This window comes from Leptomonas pyrrhocoris, assembly GCF_001293395.1.
Source record: "Leptomonas pyrrhocoris isolate H10 chromosome Unknown, whole genome shotgun sequence".
Lineage (NCBI taxonomy): Eukaryota > Euglenozoa > Kinetoplastea > Trypanosomatida > Trypanosomatidae > Leptomonas > Leptomonas pyrrhocoris.
The window spans coordinates 2,576,559-2,589,113 of NW_015438357.1; the positions used below are offsets into that span (position 1 = coordinate 2,576,559).

Sequence of the window (12,555 nt, forward strand, 5' to 3'; positions counted from 1 at the left end):
AAAATATCAACACATCGTTGCAATCACATTTCCTCCTTGCATCATTACAATTGATATTATTGTTCTGAAGGGTGTTGATGGAACTATGAAGATGTCTAAAAAAACAATCTTTAAAAAAAAATGAAGTGATGCAGCATTTTTTGTGTTTCAGTAATGCTTAAATGCAACATCAAGCAACCCAACCTTTGAAATCAATGAACTCCACACAAAAAAAGGTGGGAAAAAAAAAGCTCTTCTACAAGGGGAAAAAACTCAATCATCTAGCTAATAAAATCTGGCCTCAGCAACGAAAAGGGAAAAATGAAATAGAAAATCTTGAGCAATCAGCAACGGAAAGAAAAAAGAAACGCAAGTAAGCAAAAAGTCCAGACGGGCGCTGAAAAATGAGAGAGAAATATGTCTAATAGATTTTACGAAACGTACATGGCGTTCTGAGACTTAAGATCGGCGAAGGTGAAACTCTTCGTCGGTATTCCCCAGTCGTAGCTCGCAATTTCCTCCATCTCGGACGTTTTCTGCTCTAATGCATGCTGCACCTTTTCTTGCTTCTCCTGCTCTTCAATCTCTTTCTGCTTGAGGAAAGACACTGTAACACTCGTAGGTCGCGCTAAACGCTCAAAAAATGCTCGGTTTTTCAACGGTTTCTGTCGCGACGGTGAACTCCGTGGTCGAGAGGCAGACGCTGCTTCCCCGCCCACTGCAACCTCTTCCTTCGTGTCTTCCTTGCGCTCTTTACCCTTATTCCAGTCAAAAGGCGCCTCACTGCGCTCCTCTTGACGTTTCAGTTCGAGAAGTCGTTCTTGCTCTGTTTTTTCACGGTTGTAGCGCTGTGCGTCGGCGTACAGGCGAACAAAGACTTTCTCTGAGCTTGTGTTCTGTTCGGCCGCTGAACGACGTGGATTTACTGCTGTTGAGCGCGGACCATATTTTTCGTTCATTTCCGCTGCCATCTCATCCACCCTCTTCTGCGTGCGACGACTTTCGGCAGTTCGTCGTATGTTTTCTGCGTTATTGTAGAGCTTGTCGTATGGCGCTTCCTCACAGTCACCAGGACTGTCGCGGGGCGGATTGGTTCCCTCACTGCCACGATACGGTGATTCGTGAACATTGTTGCTGCGCCGTGTGGAGGACTTGTTGATCTGTGGATGAAACGTGCAGTTTTCTTCTTCATCACGAATTTTTTCTTCTTCGTCAGCTTCCTTCTTCGAAACGCGAGACTGATTCCTCACATGTTGCTGTGGCTGCGACAGTGCAGCTGGGTGAAGCATTGGAGAAGTAGCTTCGCCGGGACGAGGATTGTAGTCACGTGGCAACCGATGCATCGCCTCACTATCGTCAACTGAAGCGATACTCTCGCTTCTTTGAGAACGCGAGTCGCGCGACATTGGGGTGCCACTCAGAAACGAAGATTTTCGTTGCTTCTCCTGACGGTCGCCACGTCGTTGTTCGTAATCGCTATGCGAAGTCAAAAGTAAATCCTCTTCAAAGCCACGGCGTCTGTTTCCGCGAGCAGCGGTGCTTGACGGAATTGTCGTCCCGCGCGGTTCGTTTGTAACGGAGCGCTGAGTCGTTGCAGATGGTGAATTGTGACCTCGGTGAACATCGTCACTTTCCGTGTCTCGAGTGGCTGTATCATTTCCTCCCCCGAACTCGTTGCTGTGTGGGTTTACTGCCGCAGGATATGTCGGCCGAGCTGGTCGCACTTGAGGTCGCGCGGTTTCTCGCACAATCAGCCTTTCAGCCGCTTTTTGAGTGTAACTACTCGCGTCACTCGAATTTCCTTCTGAGATAGGTCTTTGGAAGCGATGGCCGGCTTGGGCACCTGCGGTGTTGTTCGATCGCGTAGCGCCGGCGTCACGTGGCTGAGCACCACCAAAAAACTGCTGATACTGATCCGAAAGGCTGCCTCCCTTCGAAATCAACTTTGGCTCGTCGTCGTCATCATCGTCGTAATGACGTTGTGAAACTTGCTGGGGAGCACGCTGAGGAGCTTCGCGGAAGTGCGGCAGTTCTCTGTTTTCATCCGCTGCGCGCACGTTTGTCGAAGGCGCCGTGCGCTCTGATGATCGTGCCCGTGAGTCAAAATAGTTGAGCTGCTCCTGCGGTATGTCGTATGTAACACGAGAAAAGTTTTGGCTGTCCATTTTCTTTGAAGTGCGTGAGAATATGCTTTGTTTGAAATGAGTACACGTAACTTGTGCTTTTCAAAAAAAAATCCTGAACCGTAAAGAGTATAGACGGGAGAACCGAAGCCTAAGCAGCCAAGACGCAGAAAACCAGATCACGATGCAGACGATGAAGACGATGAAGAGGAAAATAAAACGACAACAGGAAACGCGCCCGCCAGAAAAAAATGAGTTCTTAAAAAAAAAGATCAAAACAAAAGCTGATGAGATGATGATAAGCTTGAAGTTCTCGATATAGGGGAGAAAAAAAAGACACTAGATATTTTCTCTTTTCTGTGACAAAAAAAAAAGGACAGGGATAGCATGGAGGACAAACTGAAGGAAACAGTCGGGAAACTGTAGCTAAGCAAATGCCTATAAACATACATCGCGCGTAAGCTAGTAGCAATAATAATAATAATAGCTGTACTAGTAACTTCAGTTCCAGTTACAAAACTCGTCTTGAAAACATCGACATTGTTTTCTAACTGGCAAGTAACCGTTATAGCTTTCTATGCTGAGTGTGTGAACTGCAAGAGTACAGAGCGGAAAATAAGCCCAATGAGGTTTCGTTACAGACTCCATTGCTGAAAATAACTGAAAAAAGCTTTGCAAAAGAACAACGACGACTGATACATAACTGTCTGTTCAAAGAGCAGATATCATCGAAGCAAAGTGAAAGAAACCAATTATTTATTCGTTTCTTTCAGTGATCATCGAATAGCGCAAAAGTGGTGAGCTCAGTATAAATTCAACAAAACTCGCTTAAATATCCAAGGAGCGCTTTACACGTCAGTGCCTAACTCAAAACGACTGAGTCTATCGTAGCGCTGTTGGGCGCGGGTCTCCGCCTGTCTTCGATAACGGTACACGAAGAAACTACTCATCGTCAAGGTGCAGGCACAAAACACCTCAAACATGATAAACGGCATGCTGCTCTCCGACGCATCGGCGTTGTTGGGACACTTCATGCCTTCCATCGTGTCGAAGATATGTACGCTGTGGATGGTGGAATTGTTAAAAAAAAAAAAGAAAAGAGAGAGATAGTTGAGATTCAAGCGACTTGCAATAGAAAGCGGTAAGGGGGAAGAGAGAGATGCAGCTTCCGTGGGATTGGCTAACGCATTGAAGTTTTCTTCTGCAGGTGGGCAGTGCCTTTTGGGCACTAACCTGGTGTGAGCGAGTGTCATGCGATGCACGCAGCTTAATGCGCTTCAGGGTTTTCTTTTTCGTTTGAAATGCCCAGGGCGAAATACTGAAAATGTATGCGGGGTTACGAAAAAGCTGCCCACAACTCTCGGTTTTGGGTGAATAGCAGCAGCAGCTTCTTTTTTTATGTGCTCGGTGCGGGGCGCGGGGAAAATCCGCTTGGTTTGCGGCTTTCGGGCTTGGGCGCGCCCGGGGAGGAGGGGGGGGGGGGCCGGCGCGCGCTCCGCCCTGGGGGAGGCGTGGACCTTGGCGCGGGGGGGACGCCCCCGCCGCCCGCGCCGGGGCCCGCCTGGGGAGGGGGGAGCCAAAAGGAGGAAAGGGAAAGAAGGACAGCGGAGGGACAGGAAATTTGGCGCCCTCGCCCCCCGGAGGCGCAGCGGATTTCAAAGCGCAGAAGCCGAAAGAAACGTGGAGCAAAGGCTCGTAGTCAGACGGAAATCGGTGAAGAAGCACGCGCACAACGCTGCTCTCTTTTTCCCCCTTTTTTCGTCTTTGCAGGTGCACCAGAAGCATCGGCGCACGCTTTGATTGACGCATTACCAGTTCCATCCTTTCTGATCGTTTGACGCAAAGATACATACAGAGAGAGGCAGCACAACAGAAACAAGGCGTTTTAACGTTACGCTGATCGCTGACAAAAAGAAACGCTCTAGAGCAATTGGAAGAAATATAAATAAGGGAGTTGGGAAAAAGCCTTCACGGGATGAATGAAAAAGTTGCATCGTCGCGCTTCACCACTTCGCGCTCGATCAGCTTCTCCAACACTTTCTTAATATCTCGCTTTTGAATCGACAGTTTACTCAAGACGGCTCCGACGCTGGTCATGATCGCTTCCAACGGCAGCGGCCCCTTCTCCTTGAGTTGTCGCACAACGGCCCCTTGAATCGCAAACGCGTGCGTTTTGTCTGCGCGTGCAGACGGGCTGTACTTTCCGGCGTGGCTCTGATGCGTGTTGAAGTCTACGCAGCGGAGATCGTACCCTTCCTGTGCGCTACCCTGTGCGGCGATGTTGGCCGCGTCGAACACGAAGACGTTCGACGCCTTCTCCTCCAGCAGTGAGGTTTGGAGAAAGGGCTTGAGTGCGCGGAGACACTCCGCGCTTGTTGCGGCGATCCGCTCGCACAGCCCATCCAGCGTCCACTCGCTCGTCGCATTCATCGCGAGCAAGAGACGCGTCTGCAGCAGCGACACCACAAGCGTCACCGGCGTGGTGCAACCTGGCACACACATCCGCACCCGACAGCCGGAGTGCTCCGGTGAAAACAGCAGCTTGCGGCCGTGCTTCACGGCCTCGTACGTGCTAATGTGAGACCGGACAATGGAGAGCAGCTCGACAGGGATGAGCCGCGTATCGAGCTCGCGTGCGCGCCGCACTTCTCCCCACGCGTAGGCGCCGAGCACGCAGGGCCGCACCGTCAATTGATTCTCCACCGTCGGCACCCGCCTATCGCTGCGGCTCGCGTCGTTCACCATGTGCATACAGTCAAAAACGAAGCCGAAGTTGGAATCTCGCATCAGGAGCCCCGACAGCAAGCTCTCCTCCCGCGCGACGAAGTCGGTGTGGCGCTCAAAGCTGAACATGTTCGCCACGATGCGCTCCTGCAAGAGGTGCGTGTAGGCCTTGTTGAACTCGTCCTGCTTGGAGGAGAGGCGGTACAAGACGGCAACCCAGTTGTCTGCCTTTTCGAGCTCGCTCAGCGGCGCCGTCTTCACCACCTCCGCGGCGTTGCGGGCGAGGCACTTGGCGAGCTTCGCCGCGTTGTCGCCGCCCTCGCCGCCTCTCTCGAACTCGGCCAGGTTCGCAGCGATGCCGTCGTGAATGGCGGAACGCAGACGTTTGGAGTTGTTGAAGACGCGGTCGACAAAGACTTCGTAGACGTGCAACGCATCGCGCAGCACACGCAGCGCCACCTGGGGCTCACTTGCACCGGCCGTCGCGCGCAGCTCCCGCGCCGTGTACTGCGCGACGGTGCTCTTCAGCAGGTCTTCCATCCACGACTTGTCGGCTCCGCCGCCGAGCAGCGAGTAGAGAGCGACGAGGAACTCCTTGTGGTGCATCGGGTCTTCGTTTTGCGACACGTCAAGGTACTTCTTGCAATAGGGCTGCAAGTAATCCTTCTCGTCGAGCAGGAGAACCTTGAGCACCTCCTCGCTCACCTGTCCGTAGGAGGAGCGCATGAGGAAGCACCGTGCCAGCACGTCCTCCTTCTTCACCACCTTCACGCACTGCCGGATGTAATCCACGACGCCAAGCTGCTTGTAGGTGGGTTTCTTGTCCATGTAGTAGGCCCGGAGACTGCCCAGGTACGTCTCAACCACCACTGAGGAGTAGAGGACGAGACGCACGTCGGTGGCGCAGCCCAGGTTGAGGGAGAAGCGCTTCACGCTCTCCATCTCACCGACGCTGGTAGCACCGCCAGAGCGCACGCGGCAGACAATCTCGTTCACCTTCGCCCTGAACGAATCCTTCAGCTCCTGCGAGAGAATAACGTCCAGCCACAGGTGACCGACAACAATCTCCGTCGGCTGAATCACGTGCTCGGGTGGCATGCCCCGCTTTTGCCACGTCCAGTGCAGATAGGTAAAGATCGGCTTGACCAGGTTGGCGCCCGCCGTGAACTTCTCAAACGCATCCAGGTAAGAGTTGAGCGAGTCCTTCTGGATTGTCGTCTTGACGATGCTGACTTGCCGCTTTAGCAGCTCACGCAGGAGGTAGTACACCACCAGCACCTGCGTGCTCTCCTCCGTCTGGCCGACCACCGGCGTGGAGTTGCTACCGCGCACCAGGGCTGGGTAGTTGGAGCACTTGTACGCGGTCAAGTCGTACACTAGTCCGTAGGCATCGCAGATTTGAGCGAGGAGCTCATTATAGTCCTTGCCGAGGTCGTGCGAGGGACGCTTTTTCACCTTTTGGAAGGCGACGTTGCACACGTTAGCTACCTCCTTCCACAGCGGCGGAAAGGAGTTCAGCTTGCGCACGCCGTCCTCGGGGTGGTTCATTGGCTTCCAAAGGGGAGAAGAAACGGGGGTGTATAATTGATGAGGGGGGCAAACAAGCAGGGAGCTAAAAGGAGAGGACGGCACGCAGCGCCCCGCTCTCTCTCTCTTTGACGTTTTCAGAATCGTCTGCAACAATAAGGTTGTCTCTCAAGTCTCCGGTGTCGACGCGCGTTTGAAGTGAGAGAGGAATGTAGGATCACTATGTAGGAACAGCTGGCCTTATGAGGCTTTCTTGTTAACACATGCGCTGCAAAAGGATAAAGAAGCGAAGGGAATGAGGAGGAGAGGAAACAGTTGACAAACGCCACGGCCCAGCATCAAGGAAGTACGCGTGTTGCATTCAAGTGGCGCCAGTGGGGCGGAACCTCGATTGTGTTCGCCCTCAAACGGGCGGCACACGCGCATGCTACTTCGTCACTCCCTACGGTCGCACTTCATCCGTTGCAAGATTTACGGTGGCATGACACCGACTCCCCCATAGTACTCCACCTGTCCGCTCCCTTACGGTGCCCATCCGTCCTGCACTTCTGCCTTTCCTTCACAGAGCGGAGAGAACGTGTTGCAGAGCAAAGGCAAGGCCACATCGTTTACGACCGTGCGAGCCAGGCTCCCACGCTGCCTCGGCTCGAAATCCCCAAAGTTCCTCGACAACGTATCCGCGGGGTTCATTGGTCCGGCGATGTAGAAAAAGACAACGCTGATCCCTCGTTCGTAGAACACGTCATAGGCGTACTCGTACAGTTTGTTCAGAGACAGCCCTCGGCCTATCCCTCCGAAACCGTTGAGTTGCTTTTGGGCGTGTACGATGGGAAAATGGTCCGTTACCAGCGCTATCTTCGCACCGTCCGGTAAACCCTCCTCGACGAGTTGCCGCAGCATCAACTCGGCTGCGCGCGGTTCAGCGTGCGCCGAGTGCTTGGCCATGAAGTACGGTCGGTCGTCAGTTTCCGCGGAGTCGCGGCCCCGAAGGGGTGCACGTGCCCGTGGCAACCGGGTCTGCTCGAGCTCATTCACCCACATCTGCTGATATGCGGTGATGCTCTCAGCGCCATCGAGTGGCCCGACGGAGCCTGCCTCCCTTGACGTGTTGCGCAGGTGTTTGTGGGCGTACGCGCCCCACCCGCCTAAGGAGGCGTCCGTGAAGCACACCACGTCGTAGTTGTCTTCCGAGTACGTGGCGGAGCGTTCCCTGGCGATGGGTTGCCACGGGTTGTGCACCAAGCGGGCTCCAAGCTCGTGCAGGGCGGCGTGGATTTGTGGATGGAGGAAAGGGAGTGGGTCGTCCCAATCGAACCCTCGGCTAACCAGGCGGGCCGCCCCTCGGTAGGCCCGTGCCAGGCTGAATGCACGTGCAGGGTTGATCAGTGTGGTGTGCAACATGTAAAACATGAGCGACACCACCGACGCAAAGGACCGAATTGTGAAGGCGGGCTTTCGTAACGCGACGATCAACTTCGCCACACTCTTCGCCGAGTTGCGCACTAAGCGCTCGCTACCGTTCCACCTATACTCTTCCCCGAGAAAGGTGTTCGGTTCCTTAGCCAACGACAACAATGACGCGTCGTCCATGGTTGCCAAGGATTCGCGATCGGGCGATGTGAGAAGGTTGGCGCCGCGTATACGCGCCATAATCCTGCGGACAGCCGACAAAAAGTCCTCTTCCTGTCCTTCGTCCGCTGCAATCAAGATATTGTCAATCATAGTCATGATCGTTACTGGTGTATCGACGTCGACTATTGTTGACGTAATACCCTGACCCACTGCGACACTCCACCGTGCTTCTGTAGGCAGTGTGCAGAGACGGAAGTAGGCGCCGTTGCGGGCGCGAAAGACAAAGAAGTTTCGCAACTCACCAGGGAGCGGGGTGGCGTCATAGTACGCTTCGAAATCCACTTGAAGCATGTACCGCTTGTTCCGCAAACTCTGCCTTCGCTCTAGGCGCGTTGGGTACTGGACTTTCGGCATGTCGCTCGTCTGGAGGCACGCGTTTAGGTGCGGTTCGGTGATGAGTCGTCTCCTGCCCTTCATTTCCGGTACTGCGAAAACGTTAACGCCGTGTACTCCTTCTGGGAGGTGCTTACCCTCGATGTTGTCGGCTGCGGGGCACAGTTCCATCTTCCCCATCTCCACTGCTCGGTCGATATCTGCCATCGGCAAGTGGCATTTCTTAATTGTCCTCGATGTCCTAAAGCCGGTGAAGTGCTCAGGCGTGAAAAACATCCCCACTCGTCCGAGGAAAGCCCGTGTTTCTGGCTTGGTAGTTGTCATGTCGCAAACTGCGTTCCAGTTCAGCGGAGTTGTCTTCTTGAGGTGTAGCGGCCATTGTCCTGGTGGAGGTAACGGCGGTGCGTTGTGGGCGCCCTTGAGGCGCTGAATCTCTCGATATACCTCCGTGGGGTCGACAGCTAAGTCTTGCGTTGTAGGTGCGGTTAGGCCGAACTGTTCAGTTCGTAAAGGGCCGCGCTGGCGTTGGCCTGCGCGGTTGCGGCCTCCGTCGTGAGTTGGTGGCCATAGCCCAGGTACCTGTGGAGTGTGTCGGCGCGTCGGTGACCTGACATGATCATCAGTTCGTGCTCTGCCATTCCGTTCGCCGCCATGCAGCGTAGCGCGCCCTTGCGTACTGACGGTAGTGCTGCCAAAGGGTTCTCGCGGCGCAGGGCCGTGCGGATGGTGTCGGTGATTTCGGTCGGTCGAGCAAACAGGTGCTGCGTAGGTCGCCGGCTGCGGAGGAGGTGCGCGAGAATCAGCGCCGATTCGCGCGGCAGGGTTGACGGAACAGAATACGGCCCTCGGAACCGTGCCCCTTTGCCGCGTCTCATTGTCAGGACTACGCCATACCGATCTGGCCATATTGTCACACCTCCGTCCACAAATGGTGGCGGTTCCTCCCCCGTGAAGCGTACATCCCTGCACTGCAGAGTCCGTAAATCGCCCGCGCGAGCCGCAAATGCCCACATCATTTCGAGGAACAGAGAAGCTTCCTGATCGCGCTGCCGTAGTGAGTTCCGTTGCGCCGCGTCCTTTTGTTCCTGAGTGATAGGGGACGGCGGAGCCGCGACACTCTCCCGGTCGAAACGCTGCGCGGCGGCCACTGTCTTCTGCCATTCCGGGTAGCGGTTGAGATGTATCGGTTCGCGTTGATTGGTGTAGAGGGGCAGTTGTTGCAGCGCACCACTGACGGACGCCAGGGCCTTCGCGGTGGTCGACCATTTCCATTGTCTTGTCACCGCGATGCGGCGTACAAACTCTACCACTGCCGCAGCCAAATTGCGCCTGCTCAGTAGGTCGGCCGGTAGTGCGCGCAGCTCGTACAGCCACCGCCGGTGTACTGCCCGCGTACCTTCTGATACGGCGGACCAGGCCATTTGGCTGATGTGCGGGGGCTTCCCTGGGTGGATATACCACGTTCTCGGGCAGGCCGGACCCCCAGGTAGCAGCCCGCCCCTGTCGTTTAAAGGAAAAATCTCTGTCGCGTTGTGCCGTCCGGCCACCTCTACTGGCTGAGCTAGCCGTAAGAAACGAATCAGAAGAGGAGACGAGGGAGCGAGTAAAGAACACAGATATGGTGTTTTGCCACATTCCATCTAACAAACGGAGTAATACATGACCAAAGCGTCAGTGCCGATTCCAATGCTCAAAACACCTTCGCTTTACCAAATGCAGAGCTGACTTGCCATCCTTTTCTACCTACATCATTTGACTTCGTTTTCCAACTCAGTATCACACAACAAAATCGCGCGCACACACACACACAGAAGAAAACCCCAAAACAAGCAGAGAGAAGTGAGTTGCTTTGGGGGTGATTTGGACGAATGCGCTGTTGTGACAACAGCGGTCCACGCGCAGAAATAGAAATATATGTATATAAAAGAAAAATGGGTTGAAAATATAAGTAAAATACAAATATATGGAATCGTTGTAATTTCTATGCCACGACTTGCTTTCACTCGTTTCTTCACAACAGTGCTGGAGGCGGCACTACGGCAAGTGCGACAAGGAGAGGGCGTTTGAAAGAAAATGGAAAGACAGGACAAATGGAAAAGTGGTCATTTCGCTTTGGGCTGCAGCGCGCGCGCACTGAAATGGCACTGGAGAACCCGCACAAATGACTTTGGTTCTGTTTTTGTTTTTTTTTACATGTTCTTCCCGAACAACACCACGCGCACAGAAATACGTATGTTCAGAGGTGGGGATGGTGCAAGGCAAACTGACTGGACTGTCTGTGACCGCCGACTGTAGCGCAATAAGCATGCCCGAATACAATCGCCTCAACGAGGCACCTCAGTTGTTACCTTTTGCTTCGCTGCGACGCTTTTCATGACGTGATTTCTTCTTCTTCTTTTATCAATTTGCACAACAACACTCCTCACAAACTCACGTCGACACACGTTGAAAACTAAAAAAACCTCGTTCGATGACTGCTTGTCGTTGCTTAATCACGAGCGCGCTTGTCGCCCGGTGCAGCGGCCTCCTCCTGCGGCTCCGGCTCCTCCTCCTCGCCCAGGAAAGTTGCCGCTACCACGAGTGGGGTATCGCTGCCGGGGAAGGCGGCACCGTCCAGCTCGGCCAGCGCGCGCTCGAAGCCGGTGCGATCCTTCAACTCGACCAACGCGTACCCGGCGCAGTAGCAGTCCGCACTCAGCGGGATCTTCACATCCGTCACGGTGCTGAAGTAGTCGGGGTCGGCCTCCTTGAAGGCGACTAGGAAGTTCACGATGTCCTCCTGGGTCGTCGTCTCCGGCAGGTTCGAGAAGAGCAGGACCCAGCCCTCGATGCTCGGAATCGGGTAGCCAGGCTGGATATCGTCCGGGCGCTGCAGACGCTCATACTGCGTGCGGGCACGGCGGACACGACGCAGCTGCTGCAGACCGGTGCTGGGCATCGATGCAGTCTCCATAAGCGCAGGAAGCCCCGAAAAGAGGGGAACAGAAAAAGTATGTTGAGCGAGGAAAACCCACCAGAGAGGGGAGGGGACAGAAAGGCACGCGAGGCAGCCTACTTTTGTGTCAGCAGCAGCAACAACGAACACACAAACTGCAGGAAGAACGGAGGGAGGGAAGGAAGGAAGTTGGTGACGAGTGGAAATCAGAAACAAAAAAAAGAACAAATCACCGGTAAGGAGAGAGAAACACGCCACGCTTTCTTCTTCTTTGTTGTTTTTTCCTTCTCCTAGATGGCGCAGCTACGAAGAACGCCTTGTCCGTTCCAGACACGCAGCACGGTTTACATTGAGGTATCTTCTGGTGCTCCTCTTTGAGTTCATACGGCTTTATCAGTGAGTCAACAATAACAGCGAAAAACGAAGAAGAAAAAAGAAACGGTAGCCGAGAAGAGCAGAACATAACAACTCGGGTGACGATGAAGCACCACCACACGCATCCGAAACACAAACAAATCCACCATTCCGCGATCACCACCAGTCGATAAGGGAAAAAGGAGAAAGGAAAAACCTGCCATCTCTACAGATCTTCTCCATTCCAGCGCAAACCCGGCTTTGTGGTGGCACCACCGTACCCCGTCAGCCGCGGTCCATAGCGGTGATCGCCCTTCACGTAGCCGCCGCGCATGTTCCCGGTGACCACGTACTGCCCGTAGGCGCGCACCTCCGTCGCAACCGTGTTGTTGCGGGTGTAAACCTGGCCCGACTTCACCGTCGCAAAGCGCTGCGAGCGCGAGAGCATCGCGTCGATTTTCTCCTGCAGCTCCGCCGGCGTGCACTGCTCCACGCCATTGCCGAGCTCTACGCGGATCGGGTAGAGAATACCGGGGCGGGCGTACGGGTCGTTCTTTCGCATCGCGTCCACAATCCGGCAGAACACGGGGGCGAGCAGCAGCGACCGGGGCGACGACGGCCCGCAGCGGCGTAGCATTGGCAGCTCGTTTGACTGGGTAGAGCAGTCCACACTCTGCAAAAAAAAAAGGGGGTGTAGAGATAGAAACAGTGGGTCACCGTCTGAACGGCTTTCCGGTGCTAAAGGTGGTTTCAGTTGCCTCCGCACACAGGCACACAAATCGACGCAGCGGAAGCGGAGAACGACGACGAGGTACAAAAAGGAATAACGCTGCTTCTCGCACAAAACATAAAGGAGGTAAGGAGGAGACGTTTGAAGGGAGGAAGGGGGGGGGGGTATTTCTGCTTCACCCCTCGTCGTTCTCATGTGCAAAAGGCGACGTCAAACAA

The 12,555-nt window shown here is 54.4% G+C and overlaps 5 protein-coding genes across 9 annotated transcripts; all 5 read right to left on the reverse strand.

The window, feature by feature from the left end:
- Positions 1–410: 410 nt before the first annotated feature.
- Positions 411–3,165, reverse strand: ABB37_00861 (hypothetical protein; the record flags this gene model as incomplete). 2 transcript variants are annotated; one of them, XM_015797229.1, is made up of 1 exon in its annotated part: positions 411–3,165. In XM_015797229.1, exon 1 carries the CDS (start codon positions 2,142–2,144, stop codon positions 411–413), a length of 1,734 nt encoding a protein of 577 aa, XP_015665237.1. In that variant the 5' UTR covers positions 2,145–3,165. The 2 variants fall into 2 exon arrangements, with proteins under 2 accessions (XP_015665237.1, XP_015665236.1); XM_015797228.1 differs by having other exon boundaries at positions 411–2,460.
- A 905-nt stretch (positions 3,166–4,070) lies between these two features.
- ABB37_00862 (hypothetical protein) lies at positions 4,071–6,622 on the reverse strand (the record flags this gene model as incomplete). Its single annotated transcript, XM_015797230.1, has 1 exon — positions 4,071–6,622. The coding sequence occupies exon 1, from the start codon at positions 6,372–6,374 to the stop codon at positions 4,071–4,073; it is 2,304 nt and encodes a 767-aa protein (XP_015665238.1). The 5' UTR covers positions 6,375–6,622.
- Positions 6,623–6,875: 253 nt separating this feature from the next.
- ABB37_00863 (TATE DNA Transposon) lies at positions 6,876–10,353 on the reverse strand (the record flags this gene model as incomplete). Its single annotated transcript, XM_015797231.1, has 1 exon — positions 6,876–10,353. The coding sequence occupies exon 1, from the start codon at positions 9,951–9,953 to the stop codon at positions 6,876–6,878; it is 3,078 nt and encodes a 1,025-aa protein (XP_015665239.1). The 5' UTR covers positions 9,954–10,353.
- Positions 10,354–10,806: 453 nt separating this feature from the next.
- ABB37_00864 (hypothetical protein) lies at positions 10,807–11,409 on the reverse strand (the record flags this gene model as incomplete). 2 transcript variants are annotated; one of them, XM_015797233.1, is made up of 1 exon in its annotated part: positions 10,807–11,409. In XM_015797233.1, the coding sequence occupies exon 1, from the start codon at positions 11,269–11,271 to the stop codon at positions 10,807–10,809; it is 465 nt and encodes a 154-aa protein (XP_015665241.1). In that variant the 5' UTR covers positions 11,272–11,409. The 2 variants fall into 2 exon arrangements, with proteins under 2 accessions (XP_015665241.1, XP_015665240.1); XM_015797232.1 differs by having other exon boundaries at positions 10,807–11,373.
- A 424-nt stretch (positions 11,410–11,833) lies between these two features.
- Positions 11,834–12,443, reverse strand: ABB37_00865 (hypothetical protein; the record flags this gene model as incomplete). 3 transcript variants are annotated; one of them, XM_015797236.1, is made up of 1 exon in its annotated part: positions 11,834–12,443. In XM_015797236.1, exon 1 carries the CDS (start codon positions 12,242–12,244, stop codon positions 11,834–11,836), a length of 411 nt encoding a protein of 136 aa, XP_015665244.1. In that variant the 5' UTR covers positions 12,245–12,443. The 3 variants fall into 3 exon arrangements, with proteins under 3 accessions (XP_015665244.1, XP_015665243.1, XP_015665242.1); XM_015797235.1 differs by having other exon boundaries at positions 11,834–12,440; XM_015797234.1 differs by having other exon boundaries at positions 11,834–12,437.
- Between the last annotated feature and the right edge of the window lie 112 nt (positions 12,444–12,555).